Below are 22,363 nucleotides of genomic sequence, written 5' to 3' on the forward strand. Positions count from 1 at the left end.
TGAAAGCACCTGTCTTCTTACATGTTAAAGGCAGCAAAGTGCCTTGTTCACAGGATTTGTGCAGATCACTGCTGAATGGGGAAAGAGGTGTGTCGCAGAGCTCTGCACACCGACTTTTGCCTGATCCTGGGTAGCGCTCAACCAAGTGTGCTCCATCCCTGAGATAATCCCATTCGCCTAGTCATGTGATCCAGCCTCACAGCCATGATCCTAAAGCTCAACCTGAGCTCTGGTGAGTGTCTTTACCGGTTGGGAGCCCCCTGGGGGGTCTCAGCACTTGTTTTGACCACTTTGGCTCTGATGCCAGGCTTTGAACAGGTCTCGGGATCCATGCCCAATAAATATTTCCCCATCCCAGAGCTGAATCTTGAGCACTTACTCAGATGGATTTGGAAGGAGAGACCTTTAGCCCATTCGGCAGGCCTGCTGTAGCGGTACATGGGTAATGGGAACCAGACGTGTCCGTGTATACCAATATGTCACTTTCACAATCCTGGATGCCACAGGGAATATGCTTTGTTTTCTCTCACAAAAGCACTAATTATTTGTTATTTCCGTGAGCCTCGCTAATGCATTGAAGTCCCATCTGGTCCACATCTTAACTGGTACAGAGCGCTGGGTTCAGAACCAAATACACGTACTGTATTTTAAACAAATAAGGCAAAAACAAAGCAGAAAACAATAGCGTCATGTGGGTTTTGTTTAAAAACACAGCTGGGCTGTTTGAAAAGGATTAGATTGCTACAGTTAAGGATATTTTTTGCGCATGTCTGTGTGTGTGTGTTTTATTTGTCCTGAATTTGTAGTTTGTGTTATATCAGCATCTTTTGTGTGCCTGTGCAGGCACGTGCAGCCTGATCCCTGGAACCACAGAATCATTTGGTCATTTTTCCATGCTGAGGGGACTAGTCTCTTCAGGGCAGCTGTTGAAACACAGCATGTCCTATAAAATGCAACAGTTCCAAAAACACAACGTGCACACAGTGCATCTAAAGTCTTTTGTGTGTGCCAGTGCCTTGTTTGTATTGTGTTCTGCATCTGGTTTGATTTCCCAACAAACACAGAATTCAGGTTTCCCTTCGAGGTTGGGAGCACATGGATCGAAGCCCTTGAATAGCACCACATGGTGGAAAAGTACCATACATAGCGCAGGTGCCGAAACAATTAATGGAAAGCAAAATTTAAACTCAAAACTAGTCTTTGTGATTGGGTTAAATTGAGGATCAGTGAGCGTGCAGCTTATCTCTGAAGCGAAAGAATCGCTCTTGCATGTGAGTAATCATTCTGATATAGATTTAGTATTACTTAGCTTTCTTCAGCACTATGTGTGCATGAGAAATCTGAAGCGGTGTAAGAAGTGCTTCGACTGAGGCAGGATGTTGCGTGTGTGTGGTTGTGTGAATATGCATGTTGACCTGCTTTGCCCAGAAATGGGCTCGCATTATTTTCACATTACTGGTTGTGTTGACTACAGGCCGACACAAAAAGTGGAAGTGGGCTAAGAGCACACAATGCCTAGAAGTGGTCTGGGATATTCTTTAAGATAAACAGTTTAGGTAGATGAAAGACAGTGTATTTAAGCAACTCTCTTTGAAGTTGTTTGGCATTGTTTACGAGAGAGAAAAGCAGGGGGGAGCCTTGCCAGGAAAAAAAAAAAGAAAAATCTATGAGGGTTTGATGCATTGTCTTGTTTTCCAGATTGAAAACCCCAGGTATTTGCGAGAGAAACCTATACCTCTGTCTCCGGTAAGTGTTAAGTTCCCTAGTGGCGCTGTCCAGGCAGACTCTAGCCCGCCTTTGATAAATATGGCAACACTGTCCCACTTGAAGCCATTTCTCCTTGAGGTGTTGCCTTTGATCACTTAACCTGATCTTTCTCCCTTGCTAGATTTCCCTCAAAGCAAGCCTGGGAAAAAATAGCACCTTCTGTGATGACCAGACATCGGTTCACACACATGAGAAAGAGGTAGGAGGAGTAATAATAATAATATAACTGCCCCTAAAACACAACAAGTGTCCTATGACGCATGAACAATCTGGACATCAGTGAAATAAGGTTGTCAAAGTTAATACTCAGCTCCATTAATATACACAAATTAAAATATACAGTGTATTGCAAAAGTATGCAGACCCTTCCAGCAGTGTCCCATTTTGTGAAATTGCATAGTGATGCATGCACATTTTTGTAAACTTTATATTCTATTCAGAACATGAACGCTCACACTGGAGGCTTCTAAGGCTAGGGTCAGTTACAGTAAGTGTTATTAAAAACAAAGAGAAATTACATGTGTTGTATGCAGACCCGTGAGCTCAGAATTTGGTGGAAGCACTTTTGGCGCAGGGCTTTTTGTCTTTAATAATAATAATAATTGCTTACACTTATATAGTGCTTTTCTTGACACTCCACTCAAAGACTTTACAGGTAATGGGGAATCCCCTCCACCACCACCAGTGTTGTAGCCCCACCTGGATGATGCAATGGCAGCCATAGTGCACCAGAATGCTCACCACACATCAGCTATCAGTGCAGAGTAATGAAGCCAATTTATAGATGGGATTATTAGGAGGCCATGATTGGTAAGGGCCAATGGGAAATTTGGCCAGGAGGCCGTGGTAACACCCCTACTCTTTTCGAGAAACACCCTGGGATTTTTAATGACCACAGAGAGTCAGGACCTCGGTTTTACGTCTCATCCCAAGGACGGCTCCTGCTTACAGTATAGTGTCCCTGTCACTATACTAGGGCATTAGTAAAGTACATGCAGTCTAACTCTTGTGTTCCTCCCTGATTTCTGTCTCTGAGCTCTTTCCTTCGTTAGTGGTTTGGCGCCATGGGTCTTGCCTCCAGCCTTATTCACTTTTAATTTCAACAAAAAGGGGGTGAAAGAGCAGAGAGAAAGCAATGAATTAGTGTGACAGCTGTTATGCGGCTGCAGAATATAGAATTTGACTCTTATCTCTTCTTGCTTCAAACAGTTTGGCTTTGTCCAACCCTGATGTTAGTTTATCACAAACGGGGTCACTACATGTAAAGCAGCTGGTGTCAGCTGAGTTTTTAATTATGCCTAAATGTGGAAAAGGAAAGTAAATTTTGGTCTTTCTGATTCATCTTCATTTCTAGAAGAGATATCAAAACCGATGCAGGCAAGGATTTTCTTAGCTTTTTTAGAGGGTACAACTGAGGGGGGATTTTCACAGAGCTGGACATTTAGCGACATTGTCTGGTTTTCTTCAAGTACAAAGGCCTGCTATTTTTTTTATTGCAGCAGATAAGGATTTCGGCTTTTGTGTTTCTGAACATGTTCCAAAAAGCCAGTGAAGCAACTTCTCAACTCGTCTTTAGGTTGCATTGTGAAATGAATAATGAAAACACTCCAACTAATTTGTCAGATTGATCCTTTGGGAGCTGAATGGAATATTGCCTAGAGCTTTGCTTTAAAGATTTGTAATGAGGTTTAGCTTCTGGGTTGAAAATTCTTCTTTCCAGGGGGAAAGGTTGCAACACAGCTCGCTGTCATGGGTGTTTACTTTATAGCCTGACTGGGGGAAAGGCAGTGTCTAAACTAAAGGCCTGTGGTTTGAGAGATGCGTGTTATAGGAAACGGACTGAAACAGGTGCTGGTCTGGCAAAATGGGGCAGCTCTGGAAAGAAAGGGGCTTAGTGGAGAACCTGAAACAGGTGGCTGCTGGAAAGAGTATCTTTTTTTATGGGGGGGAACCGCTGACCTACAGTATGTGGAAGAGAAGTCACCTCATCGCTAGCCTTTAATGTGGGTTTGCCCTGAATACAGTATGTGGCATTGGTCCAAGCATCTTGTTGAATTTGTGTTCAAATGCGACTAGGCTTGCCTTGGCTCTAGTACAGGGGTGTGCAGTCCTGTCTGCAGGGGGCTCCCGGTCTCTTCCCACTGCACCCTGAAGAGGTTGAATTGGCCTTGTTTAACCAGTAACCAGCTGAGCTGGAATGAAAACCCACAGACAAACTGGGCCTTTGGGAGCACGACTGGACACCGCTGCTGTAGAACATGTACTAGGTGGGCCCCTGCTCTGCAGTGAGATCTGTTAGAGTTCTTGAATGTAGCCAGCAGACCTTTTAGAGCTTAATACACAAAAGTTTGTAGATTTTGGGGTTTTGTGTAGTCAGCCATAGAAACGTATGCAAAGTTCCCATCAAGTACCAATGCAAGCTTATATCCCATGTTCCTAGCTCATTGATCCCAAGATGTCATCCTGCCATTTTGGAGTCCTGGGGAACACCTTTATGTAGCTTTATGGTTGGGTTTAGGTTGAGTAGCTTGTCCTTGTTGCAGGGTGGCCCTTCCATGCCTTAGAATCATGGTACTGGCAGCCGTGTGCTGTAGGTAGTGTGAATCTTGCTGATAATTGACCGGGTGTCTGAGGCCTTCTTCTCAGTGATGAATCCTGGGACTAGCTTTAGGACCGCAGTTGTTCTAATGTTTATTCCACCCACTGTCTTGTCTGCTTAGGAACATAAAATATAGGGAGGTGAATCAACCGGCCTGCTGTAAGGCTCATATAACATTTAATGCTCCCGCCACCACTACTAGTAGCAAGTCGCTTTTGTTTTAGACTTAATTTGGATTAAAAAAACATTGTCTGCTCCAGCCTGTTATATCTCCGTTTGTTTTTTTCAGTTACGATTAGCATACGCGTTGGGAAAATCCTCAGGAGCCTGTTGTGTTGCTCAGAGATGACCAGCGCAGATAAAAGCGCTGTCCTCTCGCAGCAGTGCTAGAGCCGGCAGGTGAGCCCGAACTTTGCATGAGGGGCTGACTTGTGTGTACAGTGTCGTTATTGTGGTTCAGTGTTGTGTGTGGGGGGAAAACAGAAACTGTCAATACAGTGGTTTTAAGTTTCACTTCCCACGATAGGTGAGGACGTTTGTTTTGCAGGTTTCAGTCTGGAGTTTACAGGCGGGTGGCTCGTAATGGAGCCCGCCTGGGGGACCCATTGTACAGCGCTGTGCATTGTTTGATGTGAATGAGGTCACGGCTTTGACTTCTTCATCGCTCTGGGATGAACGTGACAACCTTCTCTTTTTCCCATGAACAAAAAAGTGGAGGCTATCACTGATCAAGACAGAAGTCAAAACATTTCTCACTGCCGAGTTTATTTTTTCAGGCTTCTCCAGAGAGACTGGGTGCTGGAGCGTGTGATGTGTTTCTGATAAGGCGCAGGGGTCTGTGAGACTGTGGCTTCATACACAGGGTGCAAGAGCGCTTAGTCCCAGCTGCTTGACTGTGTTCTTGAATTAGCAGGAACATACTTATTGTTTATTAGCATTTCATCATCATCAACAGCTGGGTGGTGTCATGATTTGGAAGTTTGCTGAGCGTTTATCCTTGGCCTCCATCTTTTGAGAAAGGTTTAGACTGAGCAGCTCAATGCTTCGCAACCAACTGAAAGAATCCCCTCTTTCCATTCAAAGCACGATATGTTTTAGTTTTTTGTAATCTTTTTTGGCATTGCCAGAGGTGCTATATTTTTTTCTCTTGCACATTCTGAGCCACAGCCTCTATAACAGGTAACTAATAAAAAATAAATCAAGGACGATCCTCTTCAGCAGGGTTCGAAGGAGAAATGCAATTTGGAATTTGTGCTGCAGCTGGTACTTTGCAGCACAGGCTTTAAGAAGATTTAGCGTCTCCTCATCTAATCTCTCGGCTGCAGAGAGATGAATGCATTTCCACAGCTCCCGCGTCCTCCTTTAAACCTGGGCTCAGAATGGAAGTAATTTTTTTTTGCCAGAACTCTCCCAGTAGATCCCATTTGTGTGTCCCTGATAATTATCTCATAAGGCCGTTTGTGTTGAACAGTCTGTTTCTGATGGGAATGTTTTAAAGTACAGTTGGGATGCCCAGGTTTTCCCAGTAGGGTGCCGCTGTAGAACACTTCTGAACTGCCTTTTCCCAAATCCCCCAGGAGCCCTCAAGGAAAAGATTGATTTTTTTTAATTACAGCCTAAAATAATCTACTTTAATAGTCCCACCGGTTTTCGTTTCAAAATATTCTGATAAAATATCTGAACTTATGAAAAATTGATGCAAAAGAATGAGCCAAAGTAGGGATACAGAGGCTTCCAATGTAACAGTGTGCCTGTGCATTGGGTTTTCCCTTCTTTTTCATCTTATCAGGCTGATATTAAATAAGGGCAGGGGGTACTCAGAAATCCATAATCTGTTAAAGGCTGAACATATTCCGTTTTCTTGTCAGCCAGTATCAGCCCCTACCCCTGACTGCTGTATGGTTACAGAATCTACAGTGGAATTTATAAAAAAACAAACTCCCCAGTCAAGCATGTCCAGTCATCAAAGTAAAGGGGTTTGTTTGGTTTTTGGACACAAGACTTGTTTTGTGAACATAGTCATACATATACAGTACTCGTGTATGGTAATGTCCGGGTGAGCACCTGAAGTTGCTGTACTGTAGGATTTCAGTCTAATCTGTTTCTTACTCACTTTACATTTCGTACTGCAGTGCCGTAGCTTCTTCGTTGCCTGGGGCTTACTAATTTGCTAAGTGTTTTGTCCTTCTACAATTGTGCTGGACCTTACTGTACCAAGCTATACCACTATACTGTAGTATCGCATACTGCAGTATAACTGGATTTACCTGTACTGCATTGTGCCATACAGCTCAGTACTGAACCTTACTGTACCGAGCTACCACTCTATACTGATCTGTACTTGAGCATAATGTAGTATACTGGACTGCAGTTTTGTTGCACATTGTTGTTTACTTGAGAGGTATTCCTTAGCCCATGACCTAAATCACATGAGTATACAGTATCTCCATGTTGCTTTCTGAACCAGCCTGCCTGCATGCAGTTGCTTCCTACTTTCCAAAAACGTCCTCTACCTGGACCAATTTGTATCACGACCCTAAGCGTTTGTTCTTCCTCACGATGCAAATTCCATTTAAATAAAACTGGGACCTGCAGGTGCTGGACTCCAGGTGTTTGGTGATTTACCCCCCCCCCCCCCATGTGTAAATTACCTTTTCACACTGACAGATTGATATAAAACAGATTCATATAAGTAGAGTTATAGAGTTTCAGAGGCTGTAGTGATCACTGAAGTTTCTTTTTGTCTGTGGCTACCTTTAGTGATCACCCCTACACTGTTATCAGGGCGGTACTGCGGATCACGGGTTTGAGCAGTGGTTTGTACTTGTAACAGGAAGGGTATGGGTTTGAATCCCAGGTGCAACACTGCTGCCGTACTCTTGAGCAAGGTCCTTTACTCAGTTTACTCTAGTCAAATACCCTGTTGTGTAAAAGAGTACAAATGATATTACCCAAGGCTACCTACAGTACATCAACTCAAATGTTCACAGAGAATATGAATAGTCACTATATGCTGACTAGATATTTAGCTACAGATGAGTGTTAGAACCAATAGCATTTGCTGTATTTTTTGGAATACCTGTCATTTAAAATAGACTGAGAGAGAGACTCATAATTATGCACATGCTGCATATACAGTACAATGACAGTTTGGCTATGTTAGTTTCGACATTCTTTCAGCAAAGGTGTTTTAGTGTTTTGAGTGCAGTGCACAGAAATGCCTATATATAAATTCTAGAGAGTGAGATCTGCACCTAGTGAATGAACATTTACTTACAGCCACTATGAGAGAATATTGTCACTTTAAGAGTACTGTAGCTATGGTAACAGTATTCTTTTTTTCTTTGCAGATATCTGGACTTTGTTCTAAGTAAAGATACAGGCAGTGTACAGGGAACACAGTCCCAATGTTGATATCACGCTGAATACCTCATTTATTATTTATTAACGTCTCATTCACTGCATGAATATGCCCATCATTCTGTGTAAATGTATTGTATACTGTGATATATACAGTATAAATGCACTGTAATTCTGAAGCCTCTACATTTCTCTACAGTAGTTCTTCAGTTTATAGTCAATGCTGGCTCTCAATTGTATTCTAATGCTGTTTTTTAGAACTTTTCAAAACCCTAATAGTGCTGTGCATAAGCACATATGTAACACACAGAAGTATTACAAAAAGAGAAAAACCACAGCAAACTTGTATAGGAGAACAGCTAATCCATTAAAAGCATCTTTAAGTGAGTTTGAAGTTGCAGTGTCTCTATTGCATTCGGGCAGTGAGCTGCACAGATGTGCTGCTGTATGTGAAAGGCTCCGCTGTCCGCTCTGTAGAAACGGTCTTTGGCAGAATGAAAAGGCCTGAATCATCTGATCTTAGATTAGGAGCTGGACTGCACTCATGCAGTAAGTGCTTAAGGTCACTTGGAGCTAGCCCATGCATTCCCATGAGAGATGGTCATTGTACATGTGGAAACTCCATGCAGGAGAAACTCAACATGTGAATTTCCAGCGTCTTCTAAAGTAAAAGAAGATGTGTTTTTTTTTATTTAGAATAAAAATTGCTGTTAATTACAAGCAGAGGACCAATGATTCCAGTGCTGTTTTTGCATAAAGATAAAAGGAGAATGACTGATATTTGAACCCTGTTTGTGCAGGCCAAAGAAAAAAGCTTTTTTTTCCATACTTACTTTGTGAGTCATAATTATTCTCAGTTAATCAGGGAAAACTTTTCTAGTTTTCTGTGAATGAAGTTGCTCTTGATGACTCTCTCATTATGGGAAGGATTGTGCAACAAATCAGAAACATTGCCCGAAGACAGCTGAGTCATCCCTTCTTTCCTGTAAAGCCTGAATGGGTTTTGCGCCTGCACTGCAAGTAAATACAGGTAGAAGTCAGTCTGAGATGGTGCTGTATTATCTTTCCTGTGTGATCTCCGCACTGCCTTGTGCATCCTGGGAAAAAAAAACACGGGACAGCTTTCCTGAACATTGAGTAACCACACTTAGTGGGAAATGGCCCCGCCCATATCCATCAGAGGCTTTCCCGATCCTGTCCTTGTGCCTACGATACCTGGAGATGTTCCGCTGGCCTGGGAAGAGCTGTGGGCTGTGTTTCACGGGGCGAGCAGCGTTCCTGGGAGATGATCCGTTCAAGCCCAGGGCACACCTGTCTCAGCTGGGAGTACCCCAGGCTGGGTTGCTGGTGTCGCTCCGAGTGAGGTAGGGGAGCGCTACCCACCGTCTGCTCCCCCTCCCTGCCCACTTCCACGCTGCGCTGGGGAGTCCCCCGAGAGGGCCGAGCACAGACCGCCTGAGCCAGCCTCCTCTTTCCAGGGCTCGGGAGTTCAGTTGGTCGTACGCCTTCTTTCCAAAGAAGAAACCTCCAACATTAACCTTTTTTTTTTCCAGATTTTTCAAAATTATTTTTCTGCTCCTCCCTTTTATGCATATTGATCAACTTCACTTTCTGATCTCTGGCGTGCATAATAATAATTAATAAGAATTCCTTACACTTATATAGCGCTTTTCTGGACACTCCACTCAAGTGCTTTACAGGTAATGGGGCTCCCCTCCACCACCACCAGTGTGTAGCCCCACCTGGATGATGTGACAGCAGTCAAAGTGCACCAGTCCGCTCACCACACACCAGCTCTCAGTGGGGAAGAGAGCAGAGTGATGAAGCCAGTTCAAAGATGGGGATTATTAGGAGGCCATGATGGGTAAAGGCCAGGGGGCAATATGGCCAGGAGGCTGTGATAACACCACTACTCTTTTCAAGAAATGTCCTGTGATTTTTAATGACCACAGAGAGTCAGGACCTCAGTTTTACGTCTCATCCATAGGATGGCACTTTTTTACAGTATAGTGTCCCCATCACTATACTGGGGCATTAGGACCCACACAGACCGCAGAGAATAAACAAGTAATAGGTTTATTCCATGCTGAAAAGAGAAGAAAAAAACCAAAACATTTTGGCCACAGAGCCTTTTTCAGGTGTGAGTCAATTTTTACTGTATTATGTCTTCATCACTATACTGGGACATTAGGACCAACAAAGGCTGCAGGGTGAGCGCCCCCCTACTGGTCCCACAAACACCTCTTCCAGCAGCAGCCTTAGTTTTTCCTAGGAAGTCTCCTGTCCAGGTACTGGCAAGGCTCACACCTGCTGAGCTTCACATAGTGGCATACTGTAACATAATGGCATCTTGCCATTATGACACGGACTCCCGCCATGTTCTCAGATTCCTTTGGTCTCCCCAGTGCTGCTTCAGAAGGGGTTCTTCACACCCCTGTAAGGAGGACACTGAGAAAATTGAGTTTACCTTGGTTACCATTTTCCACGACTCTGTGTCCTCACCAGCATTGAACTGAAGTTTCCTTCTCCTGTGGCCAAAGCAATGGACGGATGTACTTGTCCTTCTTCTCCACTTTTATTGCTAAAATCTCTTTGTGTGTATTCCTGAGTGAAATAGGAATGCTGTGTTATAACCAAAAAAAAAAAGAAAAACAATATAACATCTGCTTCTTCAGGATGAAGACTGTGAAGCCAGATTCTGTTCTTTGTTTGCAGACATTCTGCTCTAGGCATCATGTTATGTGATGTGTAACATGTGGCACCTCTGGGAGATACCTTTTCCAATATTGTTCTGCACTTCACTGCAGGAGTAAAGCATGCAGTCTTTTTTTTTTGCTGAAGACAGTTGCTGAGTGGGGGCTTATTAAATTGATCTTGTCAGTGGGCACTCAAGGCCTCAGAACTGCTGAGATTTCCCTTATAGACAAAGGATCTGGGTGTCAGGATGAAGGCATCTGCAGAGGATTAGTGTGTGAAGTCAGAGGAACGTACTGTAAAGTGTACAGTATAAAGGATTGCTAAAAGATTCAAAACGGGGTTATTTTCCAAACTGCGCTTCTTCCTTATGCAGTGTGGTAGTATAATGAGATATGTGATAGCTGTCCGCTGTTATGTTTCTGTATCTGGAGACAATCTGTCCAGGGGTATATGTTAGAATGCTTTCATGGTTTCATTACCTTTCAATGATAATGACAAATTTATAGTTACTGTACATTTTATCTTTATTTGTTTAGTGCACCTTGTATGAGACTCGTCATAAATGTGCTCCTGACTAAAGACATTGATTCTGTGCTCTCCTGGCACAAGGTATTTCTGTGTCATTGCCTGGAGGAGAGGACGTGCTCTGAGCACAGGGGTATAGTATTCTGTACTGCAGGTCAGCCCTTGGTCTTGAACTGATCTGGTCCTTTAGGTTTTATAGTTGTTTCCAGTTATTGGTTAATTAAACCACTAATTAGTTCAATTTGTTTATTGAGCTGGTTTGGAAAGAATGTCAGAAGAGTATGTGGTTTACCATGACCAAGACCCGATATACTTGGAGCTACTCCTGCACAGAGCTTCCCTGTTGTAACCAAAACCCTACCGTCAAGAAACTGGATGAGATTCTTGGATGAATTAGCAACTAACTGCCAAAAGAGCTGCAATAACCGATTGGCTCATTTGTAACATTTCTCATGTTCTTCCCTTATAATTTCAGGCTTAGAGTATGTACAGTAGCTCCCAGCCTGACTGAGACTGGCACAGTATTGGCATGGGAACCCGGTGAATTCCCTGAACCAGCAGGCACTGGGAAGCTGTGAAAGAAGAACAGTTCACAACAGGCTGTTCTGAAGGAGGAGGGGTGGGGCAATCGGGCTTCAGCTGGAAAACCCTCCCCTGGTGAAAGGAATCCAAGCGTTTTCATCTGTGCTGAGGCTGAGGCAAGCTGCCTCTCTCAGTAGTAAATCCTTGTCTGGCTGTAAGGGGTCACATAGTTTTCTTCACACCTTGGTTCCGAATGTGTCTTTAATTATATGTTAAATTTGTATATTTACATGAGGTGCACGCTTTTCTGTTTTGTTTAAAACACCACAAGGTATTGAAAAGCAGGAGCGTATTATTTCAGTGCACACTTACAGCTGCTTCTTCCTCTGTGAGAAGGGAAGCCATGCTTAAGAACAATAGGTTGAGGAAACAGAAGAACAGAAAACGCACTTTAGTGATAAGACTATAGATTTTCGGTATCGGATTTTAGTAGGGCGTAAGATGACACAATTTTTTTTTTATCCCGGTTCTGAACAACTTGCACGCACACACTCTGACACATACGCTGTGCTGTGTTTTATGTCAAGGCTGGGATTGTGAAAAGGCTGCGTTTCTCACGGGTCCTGGCAGCCCATATTAAAAACATGGGAGAAACGTCAACATCACAATTACTCTGGTTATGAATGAAAGCTGGGGGAGGCCGGGAAATAAAACAGTAAGATCAGTTTTCACCGCTTGATTTGAGAGTCAAATGAGAAGCAGATGTTCGCATTAAGCAATGAAATGGTCCCTCCAGCTCCACCCCCAATTATTCCATGCACCACCCACTGGTGTTGGAGAGATTCGGGGGGTGCAGGGGTAAGTGATGTAACCCTTCCCTGCTCCCCTCTTGTTTTTATTTCCTTAATAAATAACGGAGGCCATGGAGGCTGGTTTTGGTTTGGTGCCTTTGAGTCATGTCTTCACAGTGGATGAGCAGCTTCCTGTTTCTTCCTTCAGTTAGGTCGTGCAGCAGCAGTCTTGTCCCAGTCTCGGTCGAGTGTGGTAAATGCACAGCTGGAGTGATCTTCAGCTGCGTTTCCCCAGCACGGGTTTCCATTATTCGCTGAGAAAACGTGTTGTTTTTTTTTCCCTCTCGTAAGGACATCAGATCCTACTAATAATGATTACGAACGAGAAGAGGCTATTCAGCCTGTCTAGCACATTTGTTTTTTTACCAGTAAGGAATTGATCCAAGGATTTCATACAAGCGTTCATTGAAGGAAGCCAGGATTTCATAAATGCAGTTCCTAGTAGTTCCCACTTCAGTCACTGCTTTTAGCCACTTCATGATCAATAAACACATCACTAAGTAGAGTCGCGTGTCTGGCAGTTTGTTTGAAACGTGTCTCACTGAGTAGTCTTAATGTCTTTAATTAGAGTGATGTTTTCATGGATATAATAATTGATATGCAGATCATAGGGCAGGCTCCTGAAAGCTGATGGGACCATGAGATGAAACTTTGTGAGCATCTTCAAAACTAGTCCAAATCGGAGGTAAAAAGAATTAAGTTCTGAGTAGCTAAAGGACAGCTGGCAAAAAAAAATGTCCTGGTAAACTGGGCTCCTCCTGACACACACCTCATAAAGTTAGGGGCAGTGATCAGTGTGGCACTTTGAATCTTTGCCCAGTGAAAATCCATGAGGATCAAAATGCGTTATCTCTTTAGTGATTTACTGCACTTAACAGAGGTGTGCTGTTACATTTTTTTTGCCTGGTTTTGAGCCATCGGCTTTAAGATTGAACTCTTACAGGTATTTTCTTGAGAAAGTACGGAATAAAATAAGACCGGGATTTGTGCTGAACTGTGGCTGCGATCGCTTTGTGCTTTGATTCAACTGAGTAAACGTATTTTTGGAGCATAATTGCAAGATGGCGGTGAACCGCATCTTAAATTTTTTAAAATGTCTGTGTTTATTCAAGATGAAAAGAGCCATCATCTTCTCATCCTTCCGAGCAGAAAACCACAAACAGATACTTGTTTTGACAATCAAAAAGGGAGAACAGTTAGTGTATGTGAGTGGGATCCAGGGGAATCTGGCTCACCTCAGCTCCCTGTTTGAACACGGAACATCTGCTAAACTGTACTCTTCACCTGCCCACCTGTGAACGAATGATCTTTTGATTATTGATACTCCATTAATGCTTTCCCAGCCCCGGTTTATATAACAGATGTCGGCAGAGGGTGTCAAGAAGATTGATGTTTCTAATGCAAACCTTGAGACAAGATGTTTTCACTGAAGGAATCTTGAAACACGAGGAATATATGTGTTGTGCTTTTTTTTTTATGGGGGTAGGTTTTCATGAGTTTAAGCTTCAACTGATGTGGTTTGAAAAACTTTTTTTGAAAAAGCGCATTTGAAGATGTTACTCTGAAGAACCCACATCATGCGAGGTTCCATGGAGTAATTTCAGTCGTTTTTTTTTCCTGACAGGTTTGTTGTATTTGGTGATTGTAAAAAAAAAAAAGAAGTAAATATATTTAGCAGGTGCTGTGTTTTAGACTTCTGATGGAAAAAGTTTTCAAGAGCTGTACCTAGGTTTATGTTAGTACTGTAATTCATTCTTCCATTAGAATATAATGTTTACAAATGGTCTTTTGGCCCATTTAGCTAATTTAGTTGATGTCATGTAGGTATGTCTGTAAAGAATCCAGGTACCAACTTTTACAGGGTTGCTGGGTAGCTTGTTCCATACTTCCACAACCCTTTGTGTAAAGGAATTTTTACATATGCTTCCATGTAGTTTCCACTCATGTCTATAAGATTAACTTTGTCAGTGTTTTTTGAGGATTGTGAGCATTTGGATCAGGACTCCTTGTAGTTTTCTGTGTTCAAGACTAAAAAATGGTTCTTTTAGCCTGTCAATAAAGGATATTCATGTGACCACAGGAGTGTCAAACCCCAGAGCTCTTCCTTGGACTGATTTCAGCACAGAGATATCTTTTGTTTGTATCGTGGAGCACTAACTTGTTTGAGCCTCCAGCATTATGGTCCAGAGTTCAGCAGCTGCTCAGAAGTGTAAAAGGTATGTATTATATGAGTAGCTTCCAGCCAGTGACGCTGGGAATCTGTAAAGGAGAAGAGTTTGTAATGTGTTGATGTTTGGAAAACAAACACATCAGACAATACTGGCAGACTGTGCCAAATCAGGGCAACACATTCTGGATAATTGCAAATCACTCAGACATGAAAGAACTGCAATTATCAAATGTTTAAAGGGGCTATATTTATATGTAAACTTATGTGTTTGCAGAAAGAAAAAAATATATGAATTATGAATCCATGATGTCTGTAAATTTTTAATTAATTTTGGAGTACAAACAGCATGTGAATTGTAAGCCTTCAATCATGTTACCCTAGGGATTTCTGATACATTTCCTTTCATCTACCAAAGTATTTATTGGGTTAGAAATTAAAAGAAAAATAGCATGGAAAATCTTAATAAACATTTGTTTATTTTTTGTGAGCATGAATATGCTTCAGGACTGGATGATAGTAATTATTAGCTGGATAATTTTGTCACAGTGTTTATTTTGACCTCTTTGACGTTGTTTACCTGTATTAAAGAGATCTTTAGGTTTTTGCGCTATTAAATATTTCATACTATTGTCCAAAAATGCACTGCACTACAGATCAGGCAGTAAATTTAATATATTTTCACTGTAAAATAGGGTATTAATTTGTACTTTGTCTAACAGGTCAGGTTAATTTGGCAGGCATGTATAGAGTTCATAAATGTCTTCATTAAACAAAAAACAAAATAAAGTCCCTTGTACCTCCATGCTCACTGCAGTGTGGTCTATTTTTAGAAAGGTGAATTTACTTTGAATTTTTTTTTATGTACAAAAAACAATTAAACTGCAAAAGCTGAGCATCCCTCAGCTAAACTAACATAAAGAATTTACAATTAACCGTTAGTTTGGTAGAATAATGGTTCTACTGGTCGTGCTTTAGCCTAGGTAAGTGTGTTATTGCTTAATTGTCCAAACACTGACCCCTGAAGGACAGGCTTTTTATAAAAACCTCTGCTGAAGAGAAGCAGAGAGGTGCCATTACAGGTCCCAGGCCTTGCTGTCATGTGTTCACAGTTCTGTGCCTACAGTAGGTTAAGAGGAGGCAGGAAAATGCTGTTCACAGGTGTCCAGGCTCTGTGTGTCCTAGCACATTTGTCAGCACTCTGGGAATGGGATGTCAAAGACTTCGCAAGACACCAAAGAGGATTTAATGCTGCCTTGATAACTCAGCATGAAGTGCCAGCTGCCGTGGTCTAGGTTTTGGCTATAATGGGTCCTCAAGCATTTTTATTCAAAGCAAATTACAGGGACTAGGATATGAACGTTACATGACCAAAGACACTTTACTATACAGACTCGTTTTAAGATGTGATCTGAAACTGCGCAAGGAAGCTCCGTCACTTGCACAGGGTTCTAAAAATAGAAAAAAACAGCCAGGAACCTTTTGGTAGCAAAAGATGTAATTTAATTGCTACCTTTTGCCAGTTATTTGACAATATCTTCCTCTTGCTTTGCACTGTCATTTCTGTGAGACTTTAAAAGATATTAAAGGAAATACAGAAAGTGGACAAAAAATTGGATCACCTGGGTAAGTCAGGAAGGAATTCTGAGTATTTTGAAAGCGAGGGTGTCCACACAGGTGTGTCTCATGCATTAATTAAGCAAATAACATCCCAGCGTGCTTAGGGTCATCTTTACCCCATGTTCCTGCAGAAAGGGTTGTCTTCCAGGATAACAGAGCCCGAGGGTTTGATGAGCATGACAGTACTGTTCAGTCATCAGATTTTAACCCAGTTGAGCTTTTATGAGATATTCTGGAATGATGCCTAACACAGCCCTGTTAATTGACTTTACATTGGTGTTACTATTTTATTTTGTCTGCTACCTACAGATTCTTCAATGTTCGCTTATGTGGACTAACTCTGACCCATTTTGACTAATTTTGAATTTCTACCCAGCTACATTTAATGTTACCCATCAGTATTTATTTCTTTAAGGTTATTTTCTCCCCTTTTTTAATGATGTTTAAACTTTGGAATCCAAACCGAATTAAATGTATGTAGTGCATCAGCTTTGTAGATGATTTTAGAAAATATTTTCTTTAAATTACCTTCTTTTAACATGAATACAACTCAAAGTATTTTTTTCCATATTGTGTAACTGAAGTAACTACATTGCTGAGCAGGAGACGTTAAAACCATGCAGATCCTAGTGAGCCCTAAGGCTGAATTACGGGGAATTCTCTGGCAAATTTGTCTATTGTAATTCAAGGTTGAGGAATTCCTGGTCTGTAACATGAAGAGTTCGTCTTTACCTTGGCTGCTAAAGTAATTATAATATCGCTTTTCAAAACATGACCCTGAAATAAACAAGCTGCTATGTTACTGCTGAAACCCTCAGGAAATTAAAATAAAAAACAAAAATAAAATAAAAAGTTATTTTGTCCCCTCTTAGGATGAGAGCTGCTTTGCTCTGTCGTAAGAGGAGGTATTAACCAGATATACACTGAAACCCCATTGACATGTTTTTGTCAGAAAGAGGTGGGGTAGAAGTCGCCAGGCGCGGAGTTTGCCTTTTATGTTCTGTTTTGTTGCTGGCACTTAATTTTTCCCCTTCTAAATGACTGGCTTGTAGGTGGCTGCCAAGCTTTGACTTTCAATTAATGTTGTTGGCAAGAGTCCTGTGGAACCTTGAAACCCATGTGTGTGTCTGGATGCCACCCCTGCCCTGGAGGGGAACAGATAAGAAGAGACAAGCCAAGAGCAACCACTGCCAGTTCAAAGCACATCAGAGCCCTAGGCAGCAGATAACAGGGGCCCATCTGCATAGCGATGTGTTTATAAAGCCGCAAATTAAGCAGATCAAACACATCGCCTTTTTTTTCCGTAAACACGTGGAAAACACAGACAGAACGGGAATTACAGTCAGTGCGGTGACAAGTGAGAGGTACTTGGACTGCAGTTAAGGAAGTGTGCTGCTGCTGCTGTGGTTTGCAGAAATTACACACCGCGTTCCAGGTTAGCCAGCCCTGATGCCGTCGCCTGAGCGTGGGGCTGGCGGGTGTGTGTGTGAAAGTGTCAGCGTCTGTTTGAAGCCCAGTTGCCTTGTATCACACCCCGGCCTGGTCAGGACGGGGATGGGAGACCTCCAAGGAAATCAAGGTCACAGATGCAGGAGGTGTTGGTTGACCAGTAGGTGGCGCTCTTCGCTCTGGAACAACCTCCGCACCAATGCCCCATTGTGGTGACCAGGGACACTGTGCTGTAGGAGGTTCTGTCCTTCGAATGAGACTTTAAACCAAAGTCCTGACTCCTTGATCATTAAAGAGCCTATGGCACTGTAAGAAGGAGCAGGGATATTAACTCCGGTGTCCAGGTTAAATTCCACTGTGAAAAAGCACATTGTGGCACTTCTAAAGTTTCTCCTTAATTCAAGTGTTGAAGCAGTTTCTCATCCCTCTCCCTGCTTGAGTTTGAAGTGGATCCACTCCTAAATGTTAAGTACTTGGGGATCCTTTGGAATGAAAAGCTTTATATAAATGAAGTTTATTATTATTATTATTATTATTATTATTATTATTCCTTACAAAAGTACTAACTCCTGAGCAGCAGACCTTGTGAGAACCAGTGAAGTGCTTCTTGCAAAGCAAATACTTAAAAAACAAAACTAAATGCCACCATCTTTGCAGACTGCAAGTGCAGGAACTATTTATCTGGGGTCTTTTTTCACCTTGTGTCGAGCTCCATTTCAGAATAGTATAGAACAGTGAGTAACAATGGAAAGACAGCCAATAGGAGGCCCCCACAAGTACAGAAATGCAAGCATGTGTGTATGACAAGCCAAGAATGCGCTCTCTTCCAGCCTATGCGGAGGGGAAGAAGTGCTTGAACTTTTGCCCCCCAGTGCTGAGCCCAAATAAAAGAACTTCCTCAAAACAGAAACGTTTTTTGTTTTTCCAGAAACACTGCGAAATGTGACGTGCTGACAGTCGATAGACTTGAAAGCATTCTTTGATTTCTCAACTTACAACTGATAAGATCTTTGTTTTTGCTTTTTTTCTAAATAAAATATTTCCTGAAAACCTAATTAAATTTAACTAATCATTCTGTACTGTGTGTGTCTATTTGTTCCCATGCACCATAGTTATCTGCCTATAGTAATTTGATTTATCTGAAATATTTGGTATTTTTATATTCTGCTGATCCGTTGCTGTAGTACTTTCTCCTTTGGAATTAATAGTTCTTTAGTAACTTCCTTCAGACTCTTCAGCTACATTTGATTTAGGACAGGGATCCACCCCTCGTCCTGGAGATCCCCAATCCAGCAAATTTGCTCACCATGAAGTCACCTGTCGGTTCTAGAGATAGGGGACAATAGATTTGTTAAACTGAGTCATCAGATCTTTCAGGGGCTAGTATCAAAGTAGTCTTCAGCCATCATGGACCAGAATTCTCTTAATTGAACAGATGACTTGCAGATATCTAAAGGGTTTTACCAATCTTAGCCAAAACAGTTTACCTGTCAGACAAACTGGTTTGGGGCTGCTCAAGACCAGGGTTTGAGTCTGAAGGTTTGATGCCCTTAACTGAGTTTCTGAAACTTTGTTCTGACTCAAAAGTAGTTTGGGGCATATGGGTGAAGCACTCTGTGGGTGGTTTATGGATTTAGATTTGCGGGGTTCCTGCTGTTCATGCTTTTTTTTTCTCCCCTGGTTTAGCTTGAAATGAAGACAAAAGTACTGGAGGCCAGATGCCACGAGGAGAAGCTGAAGATGCAACAGAAGCATGATGCTGATGTTCAGAAGGTGAGCCCAGCCTGGTTCGGTTCGATAACAGCATGGCCTTTCTTACGCTTCCATCTGCAGAGAGCATGTGTCTCAAACTCAGCAGCAGAGCGGTGCACGTGTCTCTTTTCACTGGCTCTTCGTTTTTCATTTTTGAAAAATTTAGGATTACATTTGTTCGCTAACAAGGTGTTATATTGTCATATATTGGCCTCAAATAAATAAATTCAGTAAATAAATGAGTATTAAAGGGACGTGTAATGCTGCTGCTGTACTGCACTGTTATATATAACTGTGATGTACAGTATAACCACACAAACAGTGAAATATAATACTCTGGGGAACAGTCCCCAGTGGGGCTCAAAATTGCACTGGGAGGGCACCTCATCAAATCCATAGTCCTAAACCTGTCCTCCTCCAGTTGCATATGAGACATTCGTTAAGACTTTTCACAGTAAGATCATCTTATCTGGACACTGTGCAGAAGAATGCTTCATTAGCCCCTTTTTATTTCAGGTGGCTTTTTTCTTGTCCAAGGATATGCTCTTCGAGCTGCTCCGTGTAGGAGCCAGAGAGCGATACAGCTGTAAAGTAACAGATGGAGCTCAGTCTTGGTTTATCTTTGTGAGACTCGGGTGTGGGAGCCGTGCATGAAACTTACATGTTCTATGATTTTCAAAAAACGCTGTGGGATTTTTTACTGACCACTGAGAGTTAGTACATTATGTCTCATCTGAAGGACAGCGCCTTTTCATTACAATATAGAGTCCCCATCACTCTACTGGGACATTAAGACCCACACGGACCGCAGGGTGAGCGCCCTCTACTGGCCCCTCTAACACCTCTTACAGAAGCAACCTTAGCTTTCCCAGGAGTCTCCCATCCAGGTACTGACCAGGCTCACACCTGCCGAGCTTCAGTGGGCTGCCAGGTGTGAGTTGCAGGTGATGTTATAGCTGCTGGCATGACTGTAAATGACATCCCAGAATTGTGCTGGGCTTGTGGGGAACTTGTTTCAAGCACACACCAGTAGTTTGGAGTGTACCCTAATCACATTGAAACTGGCTGAAGCAGGGACCTCACAATGCACCCAAGGGTGAAAAACAGAGTTTTGCTTAATTTAGCAGAAAATGAATTATTCCAGTACAGTTGATAATTGTTTTAAATGTGAATTAAAAATACATCTTCATTTTAATGTAGAAAAAAATGAATTATATGGCTGAATTATGTAACTATAATAGATAACATATATTTTATGCAAATTGAATACTATTTATATTATTTGGAAGTTTTTATTTTGAAATAAAAGCCCAAGGAAGATGGTGAAAAGGCTGTTGGGGAACACTGAAGCTACTGAAAATAGTATCTCAAATAGTAAATACATTTTCCTAAGCTTATTGTGCAGTAGGATACAGTACGTTTGTCATAGTGCTTTGTTTCAGCACATTTATCTGTCACTTACTGGCTCTGAAACCTGTTGTATAGGTGTGGTGATGAAGTGAGTCAGATTGTTCCTGGGCAATCCTGAGCTTAGCTGCACAATTTATAAAACATCAGTGACAAGGAAACTGGCTGGTCTTGTTTGTTACATGAAAGGCTTGGAAGCTGCACAGGCTTCTAATCTTGTCTGGTGTTTCCTGTAAAACAGACTGGAGGCTCTTTTGGAAGGGCTAAGTGACTTTACCGATATTGTATTGAAGCACTCTATTAAAACATTCTCCAGCACTAGAAAAACAATGACGACTGAGAAACATGGCATTTGCACATTGCCAGTTAGCAATGGCTTTGCGTTAAATTTAAAGATATTCTCTGCTGGGTCTTGGAATAAAAAGACTTTCATAATGTGGCTTCTGGGGACTTGGAAAAGGCTGTTCCAGACTATGATTTTTCCTTCATGCCTGACCAGATGCAGGGTCCTCCTGTATTAATTGTGTGATGCTTGTTTCCTAAAGGACAGCCTGCCGTTGGTCATAATGGTCAGCACACTGTTACAGTGGCACGTCCGTGAGCTTTCTCTCAGAGATTGCAAGAATGACTGGCATGAAATAACCAGGAGAGGAATACAGAAATTTGCGTAATGTCCAAAACCTCTTCTAATGGACTTCCTTCTCCTTTTCCTCCTTTTACACTGTATTTATACGCTTTTTATTCCTTTTGTATTTCAAATAGTAGAAAAACTAAAACCCTTAGTCTACTATAAACAAGGGGTAGAATCTAAAGTGCTCAGTTTTTATCTGGTGGCTTTTTGTTGAAGAGCTGCTCTTAAAGCTTCAAAGCCTCCTAAAAGCAGGAGCCTGACTCTTTACAGCCTGTGCTGTCCTAATCCTTGCCGTGACCTGCTGCTGTAACTCAGATGAGAGCCCTGCTAAAATGTTTTCCTTTAGGAGAATAAAGAGGGAAGATTGCCTAGCCTTGAAATATTTTCAAAAAATAAAATTCGCATTTACCGTGACGTCTGCATCTTTCATCTTGTGTCCATGAGACGACGAAAATGAATGGCTCTACATTAGAGTGGGATTTTAATGGAGAAGCTGGGATCACCCTGTGAAGTCCATGTGGCATTTGGAGAAAATCATCGGCTATGTATTTCAAAAAGCTTTTTTCTGTTTTAGCCTTTTTTCCAAAACTCACCCCTACAGTTTCTTCCTGTGCAGCAGATTTGTGTCCAGTTCTGTCAGTTCATACAGCTTCACTTATATCTTGGCCGACATGAGGACAGCTAAAAATGTTTCCTTTTTCCACTTAAAGGTGGGGGAGAGCAAAAGTATTTGCTCTTTGACTAATTTATTTGTCTGCTGCTTTCATCTAAAGCAGCTTACATTTATACCCATTTGTGCAGCTGAGTATTTCATTAGAACAGTTCTGGCGAGTTATCTTGCTTAAGGGTACAACGGCGAGCAGTGCCTCACTTGGGATTTGCGACCGCAACCTTCCAGTTACGGGTCCAGAACCCCAACCACTGCACTACACTGCTCTTATTAAGCAGGTTTATTATTTGTATTGAATGCAGATAAATCCAGCTGCTGAGGTCACGCATTTATTGAAACGTTTCCT

At 42.0% G+C, this 22,363-nt stretch overlaps 1 protein-coding gene across 1 annotated transcript in view; it reads left to right on the forward strand.

The window, feature by feature from the left end:
- Window positions 1-22,363, forward strand: part of cep112 (centrosomal protein 112) — a 144,963-nt gene that overhangs the window by 19,503 nt on the left and 103,097 nt on the right. Inside the window, exons 7-9 of the mRNA XM_088927448.1 lie at window positions 1,699-1,746; window positions 1,889-1,966; window positions 19,244-19,330. Coding sequence (XP_088783574.1) covers window positions 1,699-1,746; window positions 1,889-1,966; window positions 19,244-19,330 — 213 coding nt within the window. The remainder of the gene's footprint in view (window positions 1-1,698; window positions 1,747-1,888; window positions 1,967-19,243; window positions 19,331-22,363) is intronic.

Source organism: Atractosteus spatula, chromosome 11, assembly GCF_055471065.1.
Source record: "Atractosteus spatula isolate fAtrSpa1 chromosome 11, fAtrSpa1.hap1, whole genome shotgun sequence".
In the NCBI taxonomy this organism is placed as follows: Eukaryota; Metazoa; Chordata; class Actinopteri; order Semionotiformes; family Lepisosteidae; genus Atractosteus; species Atractosteus spatula.